Source organism: Marmota flaviventris, chromosome 1, assembly GCF_047511675.1.
Source record: "Marmota flaviventris isolate mMarFla1 chromosome 1, mMarFla1.hap1, whole genome shotgun sequence".
NCBI lineage: Eukaryota > Metazoa > Chordata > Mammalia > Rodentia > Sciuridae > Marmota > Marmota flaviventris.
The window spans coordinates 54349368-54375865 of record NC_092498.1 but is presented as its reverse complement, the minus strand read 5'-3'; the positions used below and the strand labels follow the sequence as shown (position 1 = coordinate 54375865).

At 51.1% G+C, this 26498-nt stretch overlaps 1 protein-coding gene across 1 annotated transcript in view; it reads right to left on the bottom strand.

The window, feature by feature from the left end:
* Window positions 1-1595: 1595 nt before the first annotated feature.
* Window positions 1596-26498, bottom strand: part of Snd1 (staphylococcal nuclease and tudor domain containing 1) — a 410684-nt gene continuing 385781 nt past the window's right edge. Inside the window, exons 17-24 of the mRNA XM_027926283.2 lie at window positions 16988-17176; window positions 10960-11101; window positions 7581-7704; window positions 6682-6751; window positions 5450-5563; window positions 3677-3880; window positions 2302-2346; window positions 1596-2192 (exon numbers count right to left, since the gene is read on the bottom strand). Coding sequence (XP_027782084.1) covers window positions 2127-2192; window positions 2302-2346; window positions 3677-3880; window positions 5450-5563; window positions 6682-6751; window positions 7581-7704; window positions 10960-11101; window positions 16988-17176 — 954 coding nt within the window. The 3' untranslated portion in view covers window positions 1596-2126. The remainder of the gene's footprint in view (window positions 2193-2301; window positions 2347-3676; window positions 3881-5449; window positions 5564-6681; window positions 6752-7580; window positions 7705-10959; window positions 11102-16987; window positions 17177-26498) is intronic.

Below are 26498 nucleotides of genomic sequence, written 5' to 3'. Positions count from 1 at the left end.
CTCATACCAGGCAAGCAGCGGCAGTGCCATCCTACCTGGTGACTGATTTGACCTTTGTCTAAACCAGCCTTGGAAGGGAAAGGAAATAAAGAGTGGGAAGGCCCAGGCATAATTTCAATTGGAAAACTAAGGAGGGTTTATCCTTGGGCACAGAGGTAACCAAGGCAACTGTTAAGACAGGGAGAGGATTTCAGACCCTTTACAAAAGAGTGGGCTGGCATCTTGCCCCTCTGCTGAGGGTGATCATCGTGAATACACATCCTACCTCTTGGCCTTACTGCTAAGCACCTTGGAGGTAGAGAAGTGAGATGGGCACTTTCTTTTCCATGGACAAAAATAAAAAGAGAGGTCATGGTGAGAGTGCCGGCCTGCCTGCTGGGGGCAGGACAGCTTCTCCAGGAGTGGGTATGATGAAGAGATTCACACATGTCACCATCACACTCCTGATTTGGTGGACCCCCAGGGGCACAAAGTCATGAGAAATGCAGTTCACTGAACCGTAAAGGACCTGACTCAAGGAGTGCGACACTTGCTCTGACCAGCCCTGTGGGGCTGCAGGCAGAAACACAAGGCCCAAGACAGAAAGGCAAACGCGGTGGTTACTGAAGCTGAACCAACTCCACGCTTCTTCCTCTGCCCCTTCCTGGGTCTTCTCACTCTTGCCTCTCTCCGTACACCGGCACCCGGAGTCTGGGAGACACACACCTCTTTAGATTAAAGGCAGAAGCCTATGTAAACTGTGTTCAGAACAAGTGTTTGGGCAGGACCCCTAGCTTGGGAGGAGAGCTGGTCAGTCAGTACTCACACCTGCACTGATGCTCCCGACCCGCAAGGTTGGAGGACTACTCCTATGGGGCAGCAGGGAAGACCTGACACCAGGTTTCATCAAAGTTCATGTCCAAGACGGGCAGGCATGGACACTGGATGTCCTTAGTGGTGACCTCACCTTTCTTCTTTCTCACATACACATACAGCTTTACCTTTCTCCCTGGCATTCCCTGCATGTGACAGGGTCCTCGCTACACACCACATGGCTGCCATAATGGGTCTTCTCCCTCATGGGTAAGAACAGGAGCTAGTGTGGAGCACACAGATCTCCTTGCTAGGGTCCTGGACCTTTCTCAGAGCAGCCTGTGCTTCCAGTTCTGTTCTCCAGTGAAGGACAAGGGGGCCTTGTTCTTAAAGCACTGTGTACCCGCCTCAGCAGGAACTGGGGAATTCATCTCACTGGTTACCTAATTCCCTTTGGGATCCTTGCTGGGGACCAAGCAGGACCTGCTGTAGTACAGTCAGCACCTCCCTGCCTGGGCCTGCTATCCAAGATTTTCTGAATCTCTAAGGTCCCTGAGGGCAGACACACACAATGAATCAAAAAAGACATCTAGTCTTCTGTATGAAAATCATGCTGCCAGGGGTGGCCACCAGGTCCCAGGAGTTGCTGGGGACCCTATGAAATGCCTTGCTTCCCCAGTGGGCTATGCTTTCAGGAGTTGTAGCCAGGCATTTGAATGACTAGTTGGGGGTCATTTGGGTGTCCCAGTCTCCTCCTGGCTGGGGCTGCTAAGATCCCAGGCTCTTGGCACGACAGTGAGGGCTGCAGACAGCAGGTACTATTTTATTGGGCCTTGAAAGCTTTAAATACAGAATGGGCTGGTGAGGTGGCAGATGTGGACACGCTGGCATTTGAGAGTGGATGTATCAGAGAAATCACATAATCAACAGTTGGACAGAGCTGGGGAAGGGCAGTCTGGGGTAGAGGTGGGTGCCAGCTGGCAGCTGGTCTTGGGCATCAGGATTACCCCCTTCACTAGGACAAAGTCATTCATATTTCTTCCTGATTTGAGGACAATTTTTTAAAAAACCACAAACCCCCAAATAAAAATATAAAATCGACTGGGACAGACTCTGGACAGCAGTGCTGTCATCCCAGAGGAGGATGGCCTGTCCCCAGCAAGACTCAGGATACCCTCCTCCCCCAGCCCTGATGTCACCCTATGAGACATTTCCATATACAGAAGCAAAGCTGGACCAATCTACACCCCTCCCCGCAGGTCTGGAGTTGGAACACCCTCCTGGCAGAGGAAGAGTAATGGCGTGAGCGGTGCTGGGGCCAGGCACAGTTCTCCTCAACGACTGTAGCCAAACTCATCGGCATCATCAGCTCGGAAGTCTCCATAGCGCCACAGGTTCAGCTGCGAGAGGGAAGAGAACATGTCTATTCAGGATGTGAGACCTGCTGGGACTCACTGGGCCAAGCCTCTCAACCCAGGATGCCCAGGGGGTACCGAGGCAAGAACTCACCCTGGCGCTCTTGGCCGATTCCTGGGCGTTCAGGTACTCCGTGATCTGATGGAAAGAAAAGAAGGGAGCAGTTAAGACAGGGGCGTTCTCAGCTGAGCAGCCAGAATGACCCTGCAGATAGATGCTAGGTCAGCTCCATGCCATTCAGGGCCTCAAAGCCCTCCAGGAGTCCCAGTTCCCAGAGTAAGCACAAACAGTCACAGAGGTCTCTGGTTCCTTAACTCTTGGCACTGGCTGTTCCATATGCCTGGAGCGCTCTTCCCCTGAGGTCCATCTGGCTATCTATCCTGTCCCAAGTTTTTTGATAAAATACATCTTCTTAATATGGCTTCAGATGACTCCATTTAAAATTATACATAATTATGCTCCTGATCCTTTTATTTTTTCTTTTTCCCTGTATTTATTTTCATTTTTTTTCTTTTTCCCTGTATTTATCTTTTAACATTGTTTAATTTACTCATATTCGTTTTTATTTTTTGTCTCTTCATGCTTGAATGTAAGCTCCACAGGGCCGATGTTGTCTCTTCTCACAGATACATGGGAGGTCCTCAATAAACATTTGATGAGAAAATGAATCAATGAATGAACATGTGGTGGGTGTCTGCCTTAGGGACTGGGGCAAAAGAAATTCCTAGATGCCAGAGACTTTACGGGTAGCTACATACAGGGACATTAAGATCTCCAATTCTATAGGGAGACTTTAGCTAAGTCTTAGAAGCCATCTGAGGAAACTGGGAAGTCTCTGAGGGGAAGGTGAGAGGGGTCTGATTTTTTGGAGAGACAGTAGCAATTCATACAGGTTTCTTCTTCCAGAGACCACTGATGTGCACAATCAGTGCCCCTCATCCAACACCACCAGAGAGAAGCCCATGTAAATGGTGAGTGCCAGGTCCTCCGCAGTCTCCCAGTCTTAGGACCTTTCCAGGGACACTGAGGCCTTTAAGAAGTGTTGTGATAGTCTTTGTGGTCCTGCCTCCTGGGCAACTCTGACTCTGGGTGGCCTTGGGTGCTAGGACTTGGGTGTTGTATATTACGAAAAAGTAAGAGATTGGCAGAGACAGTGAGATAAGGCTTTGACCCCCTCTTACCCCTGGCAAGGCTTTCCAGCCTGTCACCTGGGGGTACATACAAAGGGAAACTTTCCGCTCCAGTTTGCATTCTCAGCCAAGCCCGCAGCCAATTAATTTGGGATGTAATTAGATTTAAAAAAAAAAAAAAAAAAAACCCCAACAAACCCAAATCCATTATGTTTCCCCAGCAGGACCAGCAGGGTGGTAGATTCCCTACTTCCCCAATGGCTCTGGGTGCAGCCCCCAGTCCCCTCATCTGTGATGATGGTGGTGGAATGTGGGGGGACACTTTCTGTATCACTTACCACTTTTTGGAACTGTTTCTCTTTGCGCACCTCCACCATGACCAGCCCCTCCTTCACCAGGCCCAGCCCCACATCACCCTTAGAGTCAGCAAACTGCAGGGTGACGTGGGGGCAGCCGGCACTCAGGTGTTCCACGTTGAGCAGGCACTGAGTGTTCTGGATATCCCGGACCACACTGTCCACGGCGTCTGTGCGAGCATCCTCCTGGAAGGGCCCCAGCAAATTAGTGAGAGTGAAGGAAAACTAAGCAGCCACTTGGGCCCTGGGTCCTCCATGGACCTCCAAAAAAACAAGGTTTGCAGGGGCCTGGTGCCCTTCCTTTTGGGTCCCATCAAGGGGAACAGGTACTGGACAGGCAGAACCCCCTTCCCTTCACTCCAGGAATCTGCACACAAACCATTCTATCTCGTACCTAAGGCCCCCACCTACCTATCCTGTGTCTCCGAAGAAAGTGTCTTTTCCTGCCCCAAAGTAACCTCTACTTGTTGCTCTGGCCCCTCTCATTTCCTACCTTCTGCAGTGTCTTACTCCAGCAGTGACTGCATCATATCCCTGGTTTTGTCTTTGCTGGCATCTTGGGCACTTGTCACCCTCTGTCTCCCTACCCTTTTGACTTCCCTTCATTCATTTTGTTATTCTCACCCTCAGCATCTTCTGTGGTTTCTCTTTTTCCCTTAGCACATTTTACAAAAAGATAGGAAAAAGTCACCAATGCTAATTCCCAGCTTCCCCTTTGCTTCTGGCACCCTGCCATGGTTGGCAGCATCAGCCATGCTTCTCACACTCTTGCTCTCCTCAGAGATGAAGTCTCAGCCTGTTGGACCCCCACCCCCCACCACGGGGAGTGGGATGCCGTACACTGGCTTTCCCATTCTGGAAACCGAGGGCCATCTATGACCCTGAGCACATGTCTTCCCCTCTCACGGCATATTCTTCCTCTGGGCTCCTTGCGCTCAGGTGATGGGAATGCCAATACTCCGAAGCTTCTCTCTACTTTCCAACACACCCTCCACATACTCACTCCCATGGTCTTAATACTCAAACCCATAACTCTAGATCTTCTCTCTTTTCCATATAGAAAACCACATATCTGCCTGGAGGGCAGCTTCTTTCCCTTCCCCCTTGGCCAACAGCAACTTGTCCATGTGTTGGAAATCCAGTTCGTCCTAGATTCCTCCTTCCCTTATACCCCCACCCCTTTGATGCAGTTATGTATCTAAGACCTGTCCAGTCTTCCTTCATATCCCCACTTGATAGCCTTGGTGTGGCTGTTACTGTCTCTAACCTGGGCAGCTACAATTATTCCCTATCACTCCGCCCAGTCTCTCCCATCCACAATGCCACCAGAACTAACTTTCAGAAACAGATTTGATCATGTCTCACTCTGGCTGAAAATGCTGCCATTCCCCCTCTCACCCACAGTACAAAGAATAAACTGTCAGGGCGGAGGAGACCATGGTAACCAGGCCCTCACTAATCTTTCCCTTCTCATGTCCTGCCGCTACCCACAAGGCTCCTAGGATCCATGGTGGTGGCCTCTTCTTTGCCCCCATGCATTCTGGCTCACTAGGCTTCCCCATTTCTCTAGACCCAGCTGAAACACTCTCATGTCACCTCTTTTGTGGTTCCTTCCCACAATTTTCATAGTCAATCACTCCCATCTCCTGAGTCCTATCACTAACAATTCTTTACTGTTTTCATCATTTCCTGACAGCCTGGGGAGACTGTGGCAGTTATTGAGGGGACAGTCTGTTTGGAAGGAGGAAGACTCACATCCTGGGGCACCTGGATGAAGGCAAAGGCATACTCCGTGGCTTGAGCTGGCAGTACACGAGTGCTGAAGGCAGGAGGCAGGGTCCCCAGGCGGGTGGATGGCAGGATCTCTCTCTACAGAGGAAGCACCAGGCCAACAATATAACATATTCAATGCCCCCTTGCTCTCAAGGACAACCCTCTGTGACAGGCCTCTGGGAATTCCAACTCTGGGTCTTCCCTGCTGGCCCCACAACTTGGTTCTACTTAGCCATGCACAGCTGGTGAGCCCTGGAAGCACAGGTCCTACTGTGCAGGCAGCCAGCGGGGAAGCTGTGACTCCTGCCCTCTCACTCTGGGCTTGGTTCTGGCACACTTGGTGGTTCCCATTAATATAATCATGGTGACAGCTGGACTCCACTGTTTCCTTCCAATGCTCTTCCCTCTGTGGGGCTCCCTAACTATTACTCCACGAAGTAGGGGGATTCTGGAGGTGTGCTGGGGAGCACACTGAGACAGGGTCCCTGTAGAACATGGGCCTGCCCCTGGTTCTGGCCCAGATGGGTGGGGTCACCCCAGTCTGGCAAGACCTTTTCCTTGTGTGTGCCCAGGTGATAAGTGGGGAGCATGGCCCAGCTCTGGGCTCTCTGTTAGCAGATTCCCCATGCTCATCCTTGAGGAGGGTTCGGGAGAAAAGCAGAAGACCGCAGTCACACCCCAGAAGCACCAAGTTCCTTGACTGTACCCTTTCTCCTGCCTGCTGCTAAGCCTATAGGGAATCCCCCAGAGACTGTTCACAAACTCCCAGGACCAGCCTAGAAGCTTTTTCTCCCATGGGTATCCAGGTGCTCAGTCCTGTGACTGTCCCTTCCCAGGCAACTGGCTTGGGTATGTGTTGGGGATCTATAGAAGGAAAAGCCTGGCTCAGCAGGAGCACCAGGAGCTACAGGATGTAAAAGGCCTTCCTGTGCTATAGAGGCCCTGGGCGCTTCTTCAGAAGGGAAAGAATGGAAGCAGCTGGGCCCTCATCCTTGATGGGGGTGGTCGGTGTGGGACACTTAGTGCTTCCAAGCCTCTGGCCACAGACATCCATTCTTCCCGGTCACTCAGGCCAGGCCTGATATATGGACAGCAGAGGTGTCCAAATGTGCAGAGCTCTGTCACTAAGCTCAGAGGGACCTCAAGAGATCAGATGGGCTTCTGTGTGTGATGGTCCCTCCTTGGCTCCTCCTCCATGGGCCCCCAACACTCACATTGCCGTAGTCGATGTAGAAGACATGTACTTTGGCAGGAGACTCAACTTTCTCTACTCGGGCGCGGTACCTGCAATGGCATCAAAGGCAGAGCTCAAGGGACAGCCTTGAGGAATTCGGTCCCCTGGGAGCTTGGGGACATAGCATTTCCCTGCCTAGGATCTCCTGGTGTTGTCACAGAGGGCAACTCCTGGCCTCTATGGAAGCCCAGCCTTAGGGTGCGGTGGACACCATCTAATGGAGTCAGAGCAGAGCTGGAGCGCAGGAGGGAGAAGGGAGCATGTGGAGCAGATTAATGTGTCCTTGGGGCATAAAGCAACAAGACTAATGACTAGATTGATGTCTGCTGTTTAAACCCAGCACACTAAACAGCAGCTGTAATTAGCCGGCAGATCTGTCTGGGAGGCCGTAGCAGGGAACACATCCAAGTCACTTCGTCACCCTAGGAAGGCCATGGGCCCTACCCTTGGTGGATCACACATCATGACCTTCTTCTGGCCTGTGAGTGCTGTAGCTCATGTCCCAGACAGCAGAGGTGGAGGGTCAGGCGGCTGGTCTGGGCTCAATGTGAACCCGCCTCCGCCTCACTCTTGTGACATCATTCTTCCCTGAGGATGAGGGCTATGTTGGAGAGTTCCAGCCAGCCAGGCAGCACCCACCACGGCATTCCCCAGGAGAGTGGGAGGGACGCCACTTCATCTTTCAAAGGCTGGCTGGACTATAGGGACTCACAGGGACACCCCGAAGAGCTGCTGGACACCATCACTAAAAACCCAGCGGAAAGCAGACACTAAGGCCAACACCTGATATCCAGCTGTAGCTGTACAGGTCTGCACTCCAGGACAAACTCATTTTCCTCCTCATTAAGGCTCGGTGCCTTGCTGGTCTGGGTGGCTTACCATTCTCCATCTACAAATTTGGCAATGCAGAACTCTCCCCGGCGGGGAGCATAGGAGCCCTCTACAGGGGGATGGCTGGAGATATCATTGCGCATGTTCTCCATCAGCTTCTCCAGCTGGGTGCCTACAGAAGGAAGAGGGTAGAGAGTCCCAGCTGTCATGTTTTGCTGGAGCCTCATCTTGGGACTAAGTAGGGTGTGAAACTCTGGAGTATACCATAGCCTGCGTTGCCCCCAGCCCAAGCAGGGCCTCTGTAGTCCCCATTCAAGATACTTCAAGCTGTCCATCTTCAAACATGGGACACTTGGGGCCTCATAGGAACACTGTCTTCCAGGCTATTGGCTGGGACTGTGAAGCCCTTGGGAATGTGCTTGGGCTTTGAGTGAGGAGGTGGGAAAGGGAGTGGACAGGAGCAATGCCGAGCCAAGCAGCCTTCTCCACAGCGAGAGCTGACCAGCCTGGCCCCTTCCTTCAAGGGCCAGATCCTGGCCTAGGCCACAGAAGTGTGACTGACAGAAGCCACTCTGTCTAGCGTCTCCTGGGGACAACAGAGGTGAAGAAGGATGGGTCCCATGAAGCCTCGGACAGGAAGAGGACTCAGAATTGAAACCCTAAAAGACGAGGGTAAGAATTCTTGAAGAAGGGTCCAGAGCCCCAACTATTCAAACTGGGCTGCTCTGACCCTTGTCACTTTGTGATATCCGTGCTGAACAGAACTTCCAGTGTTGCCAGGATGGGCTCCTGCATGCTGCCTCCCACCCTTGTGACTCCTTTCAACAGAGGGCAGCGAGTCCCTGTCCCCTACTGCTTGTCTACAGGTTTTCTGTGACAGTTTCACCACCTGAGGCCTCCTTAGTTTCCCTCTCTAACTTGTTCCTGCTGTACCCTCCCTGCCCCCACCGTGCTAGGTATCCGTCCCCTGTGGTTTCTACTTTTGTGTCCCTTCTGGCTTTGATTCTAGCTCTGCTTAGACCTTTACTGCCCCTCTTCTCTCAGAGTTGAAGACTGGGCTGTGGACGTGTGGTCTAAGTGTGGGACCTTTCTCTCTCCAGGGCCGAAGGCCAAGCTGTAACAGGTGCAGAACACATGTATATTGTTGTTACACTCGATACCATCGGCCCTATACATTCCTTGTCTGTGTTTGTTTCTGCCACTACACTGTGCGCTCCTTCAGGGCACAGAGCCTAGCTCACTCGTTTCTGTTTACTTGCGTAAGGCCTAGGAGAATCCCCAATGCATGCAGGGTGCTTAATAATTCAACTGCACTGAAAATGATCTCTGCATATGCACACAAAGACACATGTCCACTCTCAGGCTGCTGCACAGCTTCAGCCCTAGCATTCACACGACTCAGTGTGAGCACAGGGACTCTTAAGTAGCGCAGATCCCTCCCACCCCAGAGGCCAGACCTCTCTAGAGTCACACGCCAGGGACTAAGAGGAAGCCTCTACATCCACAGGTTCTCCCTTACTTGCTCTACTTTTATTTTCTTATATTTTTTGTTTCAGGACAAGAGAAGTAGGCTTTTGCCCTCTGTGAACAGGCAAAACCCTCTGGGAGGTCCTTACACAGAGCTAGTTGATCATTTGCAACCTGTGTCGATGCTTTCATCAGATCTTATCTGAAAGTGGGCTTTAATTGAGAGAAGGGGGAATAACAAGAGGATGTCCCCAAGGAGATGGACAGTTCCTAAGAGGGAGCCTATGAATCTATTTTCATGAGTTACATGGAGCCACCTGAGGGCAGCAGGGTCTCCTCTGAAGCCCACCACAATCCACATGGCATTCCAAGAAGCACCTCACTCCCGGGTCTCCCCCTATGCTTTGAACATGTGTTTTTCTCTTTTCCCTTATTTTCTGCCTCAGATCACATTCCCTTTAGTATTCTGGTTTCCTAGAACTGCTGGAGACAGGAGGTGGGGTTTACTGTGTCTGGGCAGCCACAGGAAGACTTGTTCCCTCCAGTGTTGCCCCTGGAGACTTCAGAGCCAGTTGTTATTCACAGTAGGTCTTCCCAACCTGGGGCAGGCTGGGGAGTTCAAGTATCCTAGGCAGGGTCTACTCTGAGCTCCCTTCCCCAGGGTCTCTGAGGGCCTAGCTCCTTGGCTAATGAACAACTCTGATTCTTCCCTGGAAACACACCACAAAACTGGGTCTTCCTTGCCATACAGCCCAGACCTGGAGGCTGGCTGCTTCCTGGGTTCATTTCCAAGGCGATTGCTGGGCCAGCTTTCACAGGATTGTGGTCAACCTCAAGAGAACCTAATCCCGAGGACTTAGCCACATCTCTACCCTCCCCCGTGTCTTTCCTTTCTAAGCAGAGCCAGCCCAAGGCCAGAATTGGTGAAATGACATTGCCACAAAAGCAGCTGCCTAGAAAATGTCATTAGAGGGGAAGTAGCTGAGACGAGACTCTTAGCAATCTGGAGAGGGCCTTGGTGTGGGGGCAGAGCCACATCCCGCTATCTATGGGGCTGCCCACTAAAGGTGCCAGAGACATCTGTAGCCTCCTCTGCCAAGGATCTGGTTCCTTGGACCCAGAGGCAGTTCTAAGAGCCTTTTCCTCTGCTCCTAACTAACTTGATTCCCAGCACCAGGGGTGGGGGTGGGAGGGGTTGGGGGAGGTATGAGAAGAAGCAGAAGAGTAAAGGGGATGGGGAGGAAAGAAGAAGTGGGAGAGAAAAGGGGTAGAGATGAAAAGTGGGGCCAGCTGCTGACAGAGCCATCTCCACTGCCCTCTGTCCTCCAGAGGCCTGAGGTCTCTGACTAGGGGACTGGCCACAGTACATAGTCCTCAAGCACAGGAGGGAGGAGAGGGTCCTTCAGAAAGACTGCCAGGGGATGACTTCCCCTAGAGCCTGCCTGTTGCCATGGAAACTAGCCACCACTCCAGCTATGCTAACCTCTGGAGAAGGAGAAGCCAGGCTGTCACCTTCCCTGGGAAGTTGGGGGTGGGGGACTGAGCCATACTGGCTGGTGCTTCCTGACTATGTACAGAAGATTTTCTCCTTGCTTCCTGACAGACTTTGAGGGCTACAAATCCTCATGCTCAGCCCAGCCAGGGGTGTCTGGAAGCAAAACCATTACCTAAGAGTCTCAGAGCACCACCCAGACAAATCTGTTATCTCACCCATCCTCAGAGGACCTGTTAGCCTTGCCACCCCCTGCCTCCTGCCCTGTCTACTCCAGGGCTCGCTTGTACGTTCCTGAGATGAATCTTGGGCCCAGGAGGCTGGGGGTGGGGTAGCAGAGGCATAGGCTCTGCAGGGGAGTCTCCTGGAACCTTGGGCTATGCTCTTCCCTCCTGCTGAAAAGGGGTTCCCTTCCTGAGATGGATGTACCATGCAGGAGCTGTAAGACAGAGGTGCTGGGTCACTCACCTGTCTCTACATCCTGCACATAGAAGTGCAGGTCATCAGTGATCTCAGTCACAAATACAGGCTTGTAGCTGGCGGATCGCTCCTTTTCCTCCAGCACAGGCATCACCTCCTCCACCGGCTGCTCCTCATAGTGGGCCCAGACCTGCATGTGTAGGCGGCAAATGAGAGGAGGGAAAAGGGATGTCAGAGGGCACAGGAATGGGGTTTTGGGCAAAGTGGGTAATCCTGGGTGAGTGTAAGGGTCACTGTGGGGCACTCAAATCACTCTGGAGCCCCCGCCTCTGAGGGGGAAGGGGGTGGGCTCTTGGCAGACATCAGAAGCAACTGGGGAGCTCAGCAAGATCCTGGGTCCTATCCCAGGCTTACCAGATTAGAATCTGTTAGAAGGATCCTAGAGAGTCAAACAAGAACAAAACCAGGCTCCCAGGCGGTCCTTATGTGTACCAGGGTGTGAAGACCCCCTCTAATGAACTGCCTTGGCTCTGGGCTCCCCACTAGGCCACCTCTAGTGTCCCAGATCTCCATCTCCCTTCCCATAGTGCTCTGCAGGGTTGTTCAACTCTCCAGGCTCTCCCACCTGCCCAAGGCCATGGGCACTCCTGAGGCATTGTAAGCTACCACCTTGGGCTCCTCACTGTGCAAGAAGGCCTTTCCAGAGCAGCTTTCCTTTGCTCCACCCTCCTCACCTCCAGCAGGTTGCTCTGATCTCAGCTCAGAAGCTGGGCCACCCCCTCCTTTCCCTCCCCAAGCCCTGCGCTGTCAGGGCTGCAGTGGCTCAGAAGCTGATTCGACGTGACAGCGCGTCAAGTCCAATCCTGCGGCCAGGAGATTATCCAAGTAGTGAGGCCTGTCAGAGCAGGGGAGGGAGGTGGCTTTCCAGCTGAGCAGCAGCAAGGGGGTGGGGAATGAGGGGGACCAGACCACACATGGGGTCCCACAGACACATACACAGAACCAGGGGATGATCCAAGTGTCAGCTGAGAACTTACATGCTTCCTAGTGCCAGACGTCATTCTAAACATTCTCCAAACATCAAGTCAATTAATCCTCACAACAACCCTTTGAAGAAGTATATTATCCATTTTATAAATGAGAAAACTGAGGTATGAACTTGACTAGAAGCAGTGGAACCAGGGTTGAAACATAGGCAGCCTGGACCTAGAGCTCTTCCAGGGGCACTTTGGCACTGACTGAGCATCCTGGAGGGAAAAGGCAATGCTGGGCAGTGGGAAAAGCTTAGGCAAGAAGCCTCTTGCCCGACTGCTGTTGAACTTGTGTTTGACTTTGGTCAAGCGAGGTATGCTTTCAGGGTTTCCTTTGTTCCCTTGTAAGATTATCATGCCATCAGTGAGATGGTGCCTCTCAGGGAACATGAAGACTCCTGGGTGACTCAGGAAGCAGCTGAAAGGCACAGATGCTGTGATTCAGAAACCTCCTTGGGTCACACCCCAGAGCTCACACTTCTGCCCTTAGTGTGGCATGAGTGTATTCTTCCACTAGAAGGGGAAGAAGCAAGGGCCTGAGACCAGAATGAAAAAGAGAAGACTTTGTGCATCCAAGGGAGGATGCTGGAAACAGCCGAGACACAGAGGTGTCACACAGCAGTGCCTTCCTGGGTGGCATGCTGTGGCCTCTGCTCTGTGGCTGGGCTCTAATGCAAAAAGCCCCTTACCTTCTTGCTCGCACTTCCCAGGCTCCAGGCACCCCAATGCCTGTCCCCATCACCACTACCGCCTTTCTTACCACCACCTCCCAGAGACTTCTGCATTCTCCTGCTTCTAACACACTCACCCCTGTTCAGCCACAGTGGAGGAGATAAATGGCAGGACTTGAAGCCAGTCTCACTTCCATTCAGATCCTGCACATTTGGCTTAATCCTTCAAGGGCTCACCTGCCCATATGTAGAGGGGCCTCTAGTTGGGGGCTTCTCTATGAGAGGGTTTTGTGGGGGATAGTCATAGAGGCTTCCAAAGCCTCTGTCCTGATAGGGCTGGGGCTTTCCTCCCAGACCCCCTGGTTGGAAGTTCCAGTGAGTCATTCTGGGCTCCCAAGTCCTCTGGAACCCTTGCAGCTCTGAGGATTGATGGGACTCAAACTGTCCCTGGGACAAGACTGTCAGCATTACCTTAAATGGGCTGGAGCTGAGCCCTGCACCATTCATTCCACAGCCACCCTTCCGCAGCCCTCAGCTCACCCACCCCTCCATCTCAGCTCTCCAGGGCTCCAGACCACCACAGCAGGCCCTCAGCTTGGTAAAGAATCAGGGCACTGCAGTGGCTCCCAAAGTGGGCCCTGGGCCTGGGCAGCCTTCAGGGCCTCCTTCCCAACCCCACCCTGCTTCCCTTTGGCTGTGGGGGAAGTGCTCTTCAGCTGTGTTGATTTGGGAACAGACTGACAGGGTGAAAGCAGAAACTGCTAATGACTCCTCAAGTGAAAGTGCCTGGGGCGACAGGAAACAGTGGGGTCTCCTCTCTGGGGAGAAGGTGGAGCCTGGTTCCTGGATGGGCTCTGGTGGGCAGCAATCTGAGGTTACGGATGAAATAAATATAGCCTCAGGAATGGCCCTCAGCCCCCCGTGGTGATGGGGGTGGGGGAGTGCATACTGTACCTGTGTAGTAAGAACAAGGAGAGCAAAGTGGCGCCAGCCATACAAAGTGGCTGGGCCTGAGGTGGTCAGAGGCAGCCAAAGGGCAAAGATGAAGAGCTATTCATGAGGAAGGGAAGATGGTGTAACTTGGCCCTTCTGACCACGAAGCCTTGAGAGTTTCTTCTTGGGGGAAGAGGTGACAGCTCAACTGGATGTGGTGGACAGTGGCCCTAAGCAAGCTGTTAAATGTAACTTGGCCAGTGGCTTCTTGAGAGATGCCCGACAAGACACTTGTTTTAAGAATCCCCTTATTTTAAAAGGTGAAATGTCCTCTTCCTGGACAGTGAGGAAAACCCAAAGACCTTTTCCAGAAGGAACAGCAATTATGCACACACAGAGCTGGTGCCTTAGGGCTTTACCCTAGACTCCTGGAAGGAGCAGCTAGAAAGAACCCCTATGGCCTGGGTCTGCACTAAGCAGCAGGGCCCAGGGATTCTGGGAGACCAAGCATGCCACTGCTGTTAGGTCACTCTGGGCCACATATGTGGAGAGGCCATGCCAGCTCTGATTGATGGCAGGGTTTGTGATTAGGTTGGAGAATGGCATCTCTTCTGCTTCAAGGCTGGGCCAAGATGAAACTCTGTTTTGAGGCAGGGCATGTCCCATCTGCTCCTGGAAGCTCTGCCAGGTAAGTTCCTGTCTTGCTCAGGTCCCCTCTATATTTTAGGGCTCCTTAGAATCCCTGTCCCTAGGGAAGGAGTCTACTATGTTGGGCACAGGCAAAATTGGATCAGGACAGGAGCCACCTGTCTCCCCTGGCCTTTGGCCACCGCCTTCCTTTTCTTCTTCCCCTGGGAGCCCTGGGTCCTTCTTCTGGCAAGAGATGGGGAATGTGGGGATCTATTGGTGGGAGTCTTTCTAAATCCTATTTAATAATGCTACTCACAAGGCTCCAGGGGTGGGATTGGCTTGGGGCCACTGTGGTGGAGGCCTTCAAACCCACAGCAGGGAAGCCAAGCTCAATAAAAGCCAATCAATGGCCAATCCAGCCCTGTCAAGGGCCCTGCTGGGCATGAATGTGTGTGGGCGGGAGAGTCTTAGTCTGCCATTTGTGGTCCCTGGGATCTGCCCAGAAACCTTAAGAGAGAGGGGGAAGGAAGTCTCATCAGTCTCCTGCAGAGAAAGGGGAGGGCCCTACCTAGCCTGGTGGCTGAGGAGTCACCCTTAGGGAGGAATTAAACCCAGCAGGGAGGCAGCTAAATTCAGTTGCTGGGACACCTGCACTGTCAGGTTCCCCTAGACAGACATACTCACTAATGCATGCACACATAATCACATGGCCCAGAGAATTCTGCTAGTGCCTGGTCTCACCAAATCTCATTACCCTTCCTTGGTTAGCCTGCAGGCACAGATGCTTAGATGATTCTTCCCCTATCCCCCTTGGAAAGGTGGCCCTCATGGGGTCACAAGTGGGGCAAGGTTGTATACACCCGAGATACCCAGGTTATGTCCCCTAGATGGACACCAAATTCTCTCATCTGAGTACAGCCAATGTGGGCTGTTACAAGGTTCTACCAATGCCATCCTGGGGCACCAGCTCCACCAGGAGCCAGCCTGGGTACCTTGGAATCCTTCAAGAGGGCGGGGATTTGCAGAAGAGGGACCCAGGAGGCAGGCTGGCCTAGCACTGAGAGCTTTGTGCTGCATTTTAATTGGGCTGGAATAAAAACATGCAACCCATGTAAGTAATTAATCACTGGTAATTATTCCTCAGCATCATCAAGTGGCACCAGTGAAATGACAGCTTGGGCTCTTCCAGACGAATTTACTGTGTAGTAAATAATGATGCCCAGTTTAGCACCTGACAAGGAATACACACTTCCCTCTTAGGCCAGACCCCCCTTCCTGTCCTTTGTGCATCCCTCTCAAATCTCTTCTCTTAGAGGACAAAGGATGGCCCATATCTGAAGAGGTGGCTTTCAGGGTCAAATGAGTTGTCATTTGCTGAGTAGCAAGAAAGCAGGCTCAGGGCAAAGGTGTCTTTAGTTCAGGGTCTTAGACTCTGGTGCTACAATACTGGCCCTAGTGGCTTCTCTTCTGTGAAGGTTCAGCCTTATAACAGGCGGTCATGGCACTGCCTCGCCCCCATCTCCCTGCAGCAGAGGACATGGGGGTGGCAGTCTTAAGTTCAGCTGTCACAAGCAGGAAATCCAAGAGGAAGCGTGTGACTCCCTTTCTGTAGGAGCCAAGGCAGCCTGCTTCCCCTTCATTCTTTCTGGGAAGACAGGGTTTAATATGAGCAGGAGATGAAACAAGGACAGAGGAAATCCTCCTCTGAGCCTGAACTCTCAGCAGCTAGCTTCTCTAAGGCATGGATGGACAGCTTCTTCTACCTGTCCTGACTTTCTAAGCCAACTTTCTCTGGAGTCTGTCTTACCTGTGTCTCCTGGGTTGCATGCCCAAATTCCTAGGGGACAGAACAAGGCAGACCCAGAAGGGAGATCTCTTAGCCCAGAAGGAAAAGAGAGGTCCTGAATAAGGAGGAGCTACTCTGGGCTGGGGAAGAACATAGTGCCTTCAGGCGCCCAAAGCCCCCAACTCCTTTTGGCAGGTGTCTGGGCTTTGGCTCTGGAAAGTGAGTTTTGAGCCAGATGGCTGCCCCATGGGGAAGGAAACATTTATTCCTAGAACAAATTTATGGCTCAGCACCGCTGTCCTACGAAATCCTCCTCAAGCTCTGAGAAGCACTGAGAAATTGGTGGCCAGCTGATTTATCCCCATTATGGGGGCTGGGCTGTAAGTCATTGGAGACAGGCTAGAATGGGGGTGTTAAGCCTGGCTCCCATCCCCAAACCACTGAGTTTCTTAATCATCAATTTGTTTCCTAAAGCTGCTTTGTGACCCACCCCCCTTGTCTCTTCAATGCAGTGTCTGCAGAGACTGATGGGCTGTAAATCTGCTATTCTAACAGCTTTATGCATCTCTTGGGGCTGCTTCCCTGCAGGGCGATGTTAAGGCAATTCAAAAGGGGATGGCAGTGGGCCTCACCTTTCCCCAGAGGGCACTGATGGAGAAGGGTCAGGGCTGGGGAAAAAGGGTGGCCACAGGTTCCTCTTCACAAGGGGCGCCCGAGTTATTTCTCCCACTGCCCCAAAGTCATCCTTCAGTGTTCTGCTGCAGGGCTACCTGAGCAGGCCTGGAGATCACTGGGGATCACTCTCAGGCTGGCAGCCCAGGCCCACCTCAGGTCTGCAACAGGCTTATGGCCACCTAAACTGGCAGTCTTTCCCTTGAATGTGTGTGGCGCCTTGGTGTTGAGTTCTGAAATCATCACCATCCTGGGCCACTTGGACTGTTCTCTGGAGGCATACCTATGGAGGTATGGAGGGGGAGGACAGGGTGAGAGGGATTACATGCCAGGACAGGCCACCATACTCATACCTTCTCTTTCTTCTGCTTGGCGGCCTCCTCAGCAGACAGCAGGGACTTGTAGTAGGCACTGCGCTCGGCAGTGAAGTGGACCTTGGAGAGTGCGTGCTCCACCAGCAAGACGGACAGGTTAGCGCCATCCATGTGCAGCCAGCCGATGAAGTTGCCAGCTTTGTCCATGCTTTCTACCTCCACCTCCACCTGGGGGCAGAAAGATAGGTTGTCAACTTGTGGGGAGAGTCCTGCCTGTTCAGGGGTTGAGTCTGCAGGGGAGCACAGTGTGCTGAGGCAGAGGGCTCCCAGGTCTTGGGCAGCTGCCCCGGGGAAGAAGAGCAGGAGGGGCCTGTGGTTTCCATGTGCTTGAACTTCTCTGATACCTCATCACTTCACTGACTCTCCTTGGTATGTAATTAAGTGTGTGTGTCTTGTGTGTGTGTAAGGATCAAGAGTGAGGTAAGCAGCAGATGGGGCATGGCTACACCCCACTCTTCTTCGGCATCTACCTCAGCACTGCGCTAGGAAGACAGGCCTCAGGGAACAAGAAAATCCTGAGGGAGGAGACTGTTCTTCCTGCAAGAACTGAAAGGATTAATGTTTAATGAAGGTAATTAAAGTAGCTTCGAGAAAACCAGGAGAGAAGAGGATAGGTGAGGCAGGAAGATGTGGGCAAAAACTACATTAGGACATAGGAACTGTAAGGGGGCAACCCCAGCAGAGGGTCACCTTTGAGAAGGAGCAACTAGAAGGGTATGGTCACTGCCAAGCCTGGATCCTGGGCCATGGACTGTGGCTGAACCCCAGAATCCTCAGGAATTCCCACAGGGTTTAAGGGTTCCTGGCTCCTGTCACTGAGAGACCTACCCCTAGGCCCCCAGACCTGGTTCTGGTTCTGTTCGGGGTCACATTCTTTGTGGTGGCTGATCTGTCCCCACTATGGGAAGCCAATTGTCCAGGATAAATTCCTTCCTTGATTTTCTCCTGACCTCTTTCTTTTCCTACCAAAGGGGCCTATAAAAGCCTTTGCTGCTAAATGTAAAAACTTGTATTAATTTAAACGGTTTCAAGCTCGATTAAGCAATAAAATGAATGTCTAAATACCTGGGAATTCTCAAAGTCTGAGCTGCAGCCAGTGGCAGAAGGCTAGAAGTGATGAGGGGAGGGGCCAGGACATGTCAGTGACATGGCTCCCCAGAAGTAGACAGAGGTAGATGCGGGGTAAAGAGAAGGTAGTGTGGAGCAGAAAGTTCCTCCCTCTTCCATACCCTCTTCCTGCTTGAGGCCCACAGCTAAGGAAATGGGAGCCCAATACCCCCTGAAGTTGGGGTGTGGAACAGCAGGGGTTTGCAAAATATACTGGGGTCAGATAAAAGAATTCTATACAGATTAAGTCTGATTTGTTGATTTTGTAGGGGGAAACCAAGGCAAAGAGAAGCAAGTGGAGCTTATAAGGGGCCTGGTCCACCATAGGATACAGACTGCTTCTGAGCAGACAAGTACTCAGCTTCCACAGACTTCCTTCCCCTAGCCATATTCTGGGGCCCCTTTCCTGCTTTCCAAGGGGTAATGATGGCTCCTTCCACCATCCAGACCCATGGGGTCTTGCAGGTGACTAGCAGAGCCTGGGTGAAAATGCTGGCTTAGAGGGCTCTCCCTATCCCTGATTGGGCTGGGTGGACACAAGGCCTGCACCACACCACTGGGGGAAAAAGCAGGAAGAACTATCATCTAGTGCTTGTAAAGGCACAAATGGGATCCTGATTATGTGGTGAAGGACAATCTACCTTGCAAAGGTCCAGGGCATGGCAAGACTAAACTGCCTGCAGTGGAAGGGTGGGGAAGTAGGCGCTTAGGCCTGTAGTGGTGGGGCAAAAACTGCAACAGGCACGATGTTACTTAGGAAGATGGTCTCTTTGTCTTAATTTGCTAAGCTTTGCCACATATGCTAAGGCCAGAAGCAGTAGGTCCCAGAAGAATTTGGGGGCAACAGTAGAAAGAACAGAGAGGCTGCTTGTCTTGTGTTTTAAAGCTCAGGAGACACATGCCTGGCCAAAAGCAAATGAGGTTGGTTCTAAGCCAACACTGAGCTCAGGCCCACACCAGTTTCCCCATTCTCCGACCTCTCCTTTTCCACTGTTTTTAGTAGCCAAGTGTCCTTTCTCTAAAACTGAGGATGGCTGCCCTGCATGGCCACATGGCATCACTCCAGGGCTGGCAGGCCCTTGGGCAGCTTGTGCTGTGAGGTGGGCCAGAGTGGCTCTCTGCAGTGGGTTGCTGGGATTGATGCAAGAACCTCAGAGATGGGTTGCTGAGGCAACCAGACAGGCACAGTCTCTCTCATCCTGTAAGATGCCACGCTAGGGCCTCACTCCACATGGCAAATCCAAAATTGACACCGTGTTCTCTGAGGCCAGAGACTCGCCTTTCTCCAGGGCTCACACTAGAAAGAACCCACGTGGGGCCAGTCCTGCCAGGGAGCTGCGGGTTCTCCTTGGCAAGTGAGCCCCGACTTTACACTGCCCCAGCCCTCCCCGCCTGCAATCCATGCACTAACTTGGGCTTGACAAGTCCCGTGGCCCAGCCAGTAGCAGAGAAAAGAAACCTCTGGCCTTGGGCACTGTGCTGCCACTGGATCCATCTCAGGTTGCCCAGGGAGATAAAGCTGTTGCCTGTGGGGCTCTGCTTCCCCTTTCATTACAGCTGCCATTGCTACAGTAATTTCTCAATCAAATGAGGGCTCTCAGGGGAAGGTAACTGGGCTATTGTTTCTGCTGGCTCCTGTGTCACTGGGCTCCCAGCTTCTCTAGCCAACTACTAGGTTTTGTCCACTCTCATGGACACACCTTGGCCTGGATGGACGCGGGAATTCAGTGACTTTTCTCTGACTCCAAGAGAATTATGGGAGTTGTAAGCAGAGAAAACTCCCAGGTTGAAACTCATGAGCATCCTTCACGGTGTCTCTTCTTTATATTGACTGATGGTAACTTGTGGCTTCACTGTAACATTATGTGGATCTGTGTCTGTAGGAGCTCTATTTCTGTTTAATGCTAAAACTTTCCTTTAACTAAAAACACTATGAGCCAGGCACAGAGGTACCTGCCCAGCTACTCAGGAGGCCAAGGCAGAAGGATCACTTGAGTCAAGAGTCTGAGGCCATCCTGGGCAACCTAGGGACCCAGTTTCAAACAAAACAAAACACCCTGCCTCAGTGAGATCTACATATACATAGACACAGTCCATTTTTATCTATGGTAGTTGTGCTCTATATAGTGACCATGAACACTGAATTAAAGAATACTGAACCATCAAGGGGAAATACAAAGCTGGGGTTCCTGGGAGCCTCTGGTCACACTAATTTTGTTAGGTGATTAGTATATAACCTTGTTTTAGATGTGCTTCTGTTTAAAAGCCCTTATTTAATATACAGTTGATTCACCTACACTGAGCTCAAAGCCAGTAGCTTGATAACTCAGGTCAAGCTTGAATGAAGCTTGCCTAATGCACACATTTTCTCCTTAGTGCACACCCCAGCCTTGGAGGAATGTTGTAGCACTGTTTGCTAGGTACCATTTTAAACTACAATATAACCAACAAAAAGCACAAAAATGCAAAAAGCACGGCACTAAATAGACCACAAAAAGGACACATTTATATTCTGATAGCTGTGACAAGAAGGTAGAGAGCTGCCCTGTTCAGCCTGAGATGCAATGTGCTTGCCAAGTGACTAGTTTTATGCCACTCTGTGAATATCCACAAGTGATTACAAAAACACCACAAGAACTGATCTTGGGTTGTAAATAAATTTTACCGAGTGTGTGAATTTCCAAATATTTAATCTATAAATATCGAAGATCAAGTACATGTAGGAATATATAGAGAGTGATTTCTTACAAGTCACCTTAAACTAAAGACAAGAGTTATGGGAGGCTTATTCTTATCAAATACACACAAAGCCTCTTCTTATCTGGCCACTATGAACATTAGTTGAGATACTACCCATGGAGTGTTGTGTAAACTGCAAAGTGCAATCCATATAGTCACTTGCATAATCAGCACCTTGAAGCACTTCAGAAGAGCTCTAGACTCAACAGAGGAAGGTCTGCTATGATGGCAGGTGACAATCAAGAAACTGAGGACTTAGGTGATGACCATGGGCTGCCAGAAGTCTGGCAGTGGGCATCGTGTGTGTGTGTGTGGGCATTTGGTGTGTACACATGTGGGTGGACATGGTCATGTGGTGCCACAGAGTATGTGTATATGTGTGTACACAAGGAGTGTCAATAATGATTAGCACACATGCTGAATCTGAGACTAGACACATAGTTCTAGGGGAGACAAGAACCTCCTGAGAGACCATGAGAAGGGGCAGGTGGTACCACCCTGAGGAAGTGGTGTGGCAGTAACCGATTCCCACCTGCCTGAGCTCTGGCCAATAACTAACTTCTCTGTATCTGTTTACTCTGCTGTAAACTTGGGAATGCAACAGGCCTACCTCAGAGAATTTGTTATGATGATTAAATGAGCTAATAAAAATAGGTTAAGCACGAGAAGAGAGTTTGGCATATAAATGCTTCATCATGATGATTAATTTCTTATTTCCTGGTAGGGGCACTTATGTCCAAAAATCTTCATTCGATTATCAGCTCCATGGGACAGGAAGCTTGTTTTTTTACACATGGAATCTTTTCCAAAGCTGGTGTATGCACTGCCTGGGTCACGAGGGGGTAGAAGGTAAATGGATTTGAGTTAGGTGGACTGCAGTGTAACTTTTAGCTTTAGTTGTGAATTCTGGGGCAGATCACATGATTCCCTTAGACTGCTTCCTTAACTACAAAATGAAGAGAGGGTCTTGTGTATTAAGGAGAGGTGGCACATGCCTATAATCCCAGCTACTTAGGAGACGAGGCAGGAAGATCATAAGTTTGAGGCCAGCCTGGGTAACTTAGAGAGATCCCATTTATAAGTTAAATAAAGTAATAATAATAATAATAATAATTATAATAATAATAATAATAATAATAGGCTGGAGGATATATCCTAATGGAAGAGCAACTGCCTAACATGCAGGAGACCCTAAGTTCAGGCCTCGTTAACACACACACACACACACACACACACACACACACACAAGCGTGCGCATGAAACTGCTTCCTCTTCCCATCAAGCAATGCCAGCAGCTAATGGCTAGATTTGCATTTCCAGGGTGGTGACCTCCAGCAGCTGCCAAGCAGTGCACTGGGGTCTTCTAAACAGAAGTGACCAATCCTTGCTTCAAGAGTCACTTCATTCTCCTTTCATCTTGAATAGCTTTGGTGTCTTACACCCTGGGGTTCTCATACAAAATACAGGAGTGGAGATAAGGCAAATGAGGGTAGATAGGAAAAGCTGTGGTTGTGTGACTGTCCCCACACTCACGTGAACCAATCACATGCCTTTCTGCCACACCCGGGTAGGCAAGGGGCAGCCGCTGGACATGCTGGACCTGGTCTGTCTGTGGGCTGGAACAGCCAGAGGGCCCTGCTGCCTCATGGTGGGACACATCCTCCTGCTCCCAGGCACATTAATGTGCCACTAATGAAATTGTTCTGGCTTATTTACCAAATTAATACAAATGGCACAGGCTGTTAATTTGCATGTCTCCTAATTACTGAGGAAGAGCTCCTCGTGGCCAGGCAACTCGCACACCTCCGCACCCACCTAGCCGGGCTGTGGGCTCAGCCTCCCCAGTTGAGGCTGGGCTAAGAAGGGGAGGGGGGGAGAGGACAGAGGAGAAATGGAGCATCCCCCAGCACCACAGCTGGAGCAAGAGGAGGATGGTAGTGGCCAAGAACTTGTGTTATTTCCTACAGCCCCCTTTTTGATGACTTTGTGCCCTGGCTTCCAGAAATATATGCTTAGCCCCTCTCCAACCCCAACTTGTTTCCCTTTTCCCCCATGTCTGGATCCTGTCCAGCTCCTTAAAACAAGAGCTACTTCAATCAGACAGCAGTGGGGGCTGAGTCACTCTCCCACTCTAAGCTCAAGGCACATTCCCTGCCGCGGTGCAATGCGGACGGGGGGCCTCTCGGGGTTTGCCAAGGGGTGCGGAGGAAGGAAGAGAAGTAAAAACCAGGCAGGGCTGATGGTTTTATAAATGCAAACACTCTCCACTTCTCCTGGCCCTCCCTAGCCAATTAGCCTTCAGATTCTGAAATCTTTCCTAAAGAGTGTGTGTGGGGGGGGTGGGAGTGAGGAGTCTATCGAAGAGCTTGGCTATCAAACCACAGAGGAAATTCTGCCCATGCTGGGGTTCACTTAGCTGCAGACCCACATCCCCCTCCTGAAGTTTTCTTGGTATCACAGTGCAGTAAGGATACAGAGAAGAGAGCATGCCAAGGGGCTGCCTCCACTGAAGAGACAGCTTGAAAAGACAGCCGGGGCACGGAGGGCAAGAGAATTTAATAAATGCAGAATAGGGGAAGAGAGTGGGGGATTCATTCTCCAGATAATGACTTGCCAATAAATCCAGAAAAGGGATTTATGGGGGATTTACTGGCAATGAGCAGTGCCACTTCCTCCCATGTACCAGCCTGCCATCTACGCAGGAGGCCTGGGGCAGCACAAAAAATGACTGAGCTTCTAGCCAGCTTCAGCCCCAGGGAAAAGAGCTGTGGGGGTGCTCCCTGCCACAAGGAAGTGGGCAGCCTCAGGCAGGGCAGGATCCCTAGCAGCACAAGACCCCCACCTTACCCTGGGGTATCTAGTAAGAATTATAGTGCAAAGTGGGGTGGCTGGGGACAAGTTCTTCCAGAGGGTAGAATATGAGTGGTCAGGGCTGGCTTTGAGGAGGTGACACAGGGTTGGGGGAGGAGGGATGTCAGGCTTTAGAGGCAGAGTTTCATGCTGCTAGGTCATATTCCTGCTTTCAAAACTCCCCAGCCATCTGCAACAAGAACAGCAAAAGGCTGAATAGGCCAAGGAACAGGAAAACCCCTTGGGTTCCACTGTAATCCGGGTACCAGCTCTAGCTCCCACAGGCTGGGTACCTCACACCTGTGTTGAGTTCAGTTTCTTAATCTGTAAAATGAAAGGCAAACCATTTCTGAGGTTCTCTCCACTCTGAATTTTCCAAGTCTGGGATGGGGGGAGTTGGTGTTGTAACAGTATGCACAGGAAGCTGTGACTAGGAGTCCACCAGAGAAGAAAAGTAATAGGTTATATGAGGGAGAAAGGCAAGTGGGGAAGCCCTGCTGGCTAATCATCAAGCTCAGGAGGGGAACAGGCAGAGGGAGAGACAGGGAGTAGAGAAGAACTGAGTAATGATTTGTGGTCTGAGGCACTCCAGGCTCTCTCAGAGTGTAACGGCTTGGATATGGGTTGTTCCTACAGGTTCACATGTTGGAAGCAGTATTAAAAGAGGGCAAATCTTTAATAAGTGAGGTCTTGTGGAAGGTAATTAGGGCATGGGGACACCACCTTTGGAAGGGACTGATATATAGAATCTCATAGAAATAGGCTGTTATAGAAGGCTGAGTTAGCCCCTCCCCCACTCTCTGGCTTCCTATCTTATCTCTCTTGCAAGTGTTCTGGCCACGTGATGCTCATCACCACGAGGCCCACACCAGAAGCCAGTGCTGGTACCTGCACCATGCTCTGGGACCTCCCAAACTGCAAAAGAGAATAAATCCATTAAAAAAAAAAAAAAAAAAAAAAAAAAAAGTATCCAGGGTCAGGTGTTCTATGATAGCAACAGAAAATGGAGGAGTTACCAACCCACTCATCCTATCCACGGCCTTTTGTGAGAAAGCATGAGTAGCGATCCAGAGCACCCAGAGCATAACTGAAGTCCTTTCCTGCCATAAAGGGACCCATGCCACAGTGCTGGGTTTTCCACCATTACTGATGTTACACAGAGGCTGAAGCTGCTGCCACAGCCAGAGCTGTGAACTTGAAGAGACACTTCACCTTAATATAGTAGCAGTTTAACACAGCCAACTCATCCCCTGCACTCCAGGCCACACGCACACACAGATTGCTTTCAGAGATGATGAACATTAACACAACGCAATTAATAATGCAATGCCCCCGAGCCGGGAGGCAGAGCCTATCAAATGCCTCTTGGGCCTCATTATTGTCAGTGCCAGTGGGGAGCAGGCAGCTGCCCGATCTTCCATGTGCTACTGGAGCAGCATGGCTCCATCCACCCAGTGCCTCTGCTCTGTTCCCCTTCACCTCTAGACCAGATGACTTTTCCACATCCAACTCATGGAGTAGATTGCTTTCCCAGAAAACCTCTTTTCTGACATCTAAGCACTTGCTCATGCCAAAACCCTAGGAATGCCTGAAAGTCCAGCCCAGGTTGGCACATAAGCAAGAGGAGGTTCCTACGGATAGAGAGCACGTCTGGATGATGAGTGAGATGGGCCAACTAAAGGTTCAAGGCTTTTTTCCCTCTCTCCTTGAAGCCCCTTTCCTTACTTCAGGGATGAGGGGTAGGATGACAGGGTGGGGGCAGCCTCTGGTCCTGCCTGAGGCAGACAGGCAGCCCAGGCGATCAGCATTGCTGAGTCCGCTGGGAAATACAAGCTTGCTGACTCCAGGCCTTTGCGAACGAACGTAACAGAGTTTACAAACTGACGCAATCTGTTCCTTTGGTGCAGACAATAAGGAAGGAGGACTGTTCATCTTCCCAGGAAAAGCCCAGGCTGGGGGCTGAAGGAGAGTTAACTCTCTGTTCTCTGAGGTTCATGCAGGAATATAGCTGAATGGGGGTCAGAGTCCTTTCTTAAGAGGTTCATGATTGGGAAGCAGGCTTTGTGATCTGAGTGTGGGGCACGCCTGAGTGGCCCAGCTCCTCTTGTGCCCCCTGGATAATATGAAAAGAGCAGGTCTAGCCAAAAAGAGTTAAAGACTGCTTTCCACCTGGTGCTTCCAGACAGCATCCTCCACCCCAGCCCTTGGCTTAGGCCAGGAGGTCAGCCAAAGAGGGTGCTCTTCCAAGCCCAGCTGGAGCACCTTCCCAGCTTCAGGGCTATACCTGCCCTAAAGGGATGGAGCTAGGGGTTGGTTGTTTTGTGGAGAGCAATCATACTGATTGTTGTAACTCCCTGAGGTTATCAAATCTCTCATCTGGTCTGAAAGTAATTGAAAGTTGACCCAATTGTCCATTCAGGTCAACTTCAAATGGCAATTCCCTTTGAGGTACCTGCTCCTGCATAACTGACCCCAAAGCCTTTCATGGGTCCCAGTGCTGACTGTGCTGTCCTATGCATTCTGCTTGGCTGACCCTAACTCTCAGCCTCCTTCACCTGAACCACTGTGGGCAATGTCACTATGGGAATCCACACTTTGCTGTTCAGAAGCACTTAGGTAGGCACCCTCAGTTCCTTCTTTCCCTTCTAGCTCTTTTGGAGAAAAAAGAAATTAACTGGGCTCTAGGTCTCACTTTCTTCTGCTTCCTTGGGCACCTCTGTCCATCAGTTATCATCTGACATCATCTTTCTAATCATTCTTCCCACCATCATCCACCTTTTTGCCTACGAACATC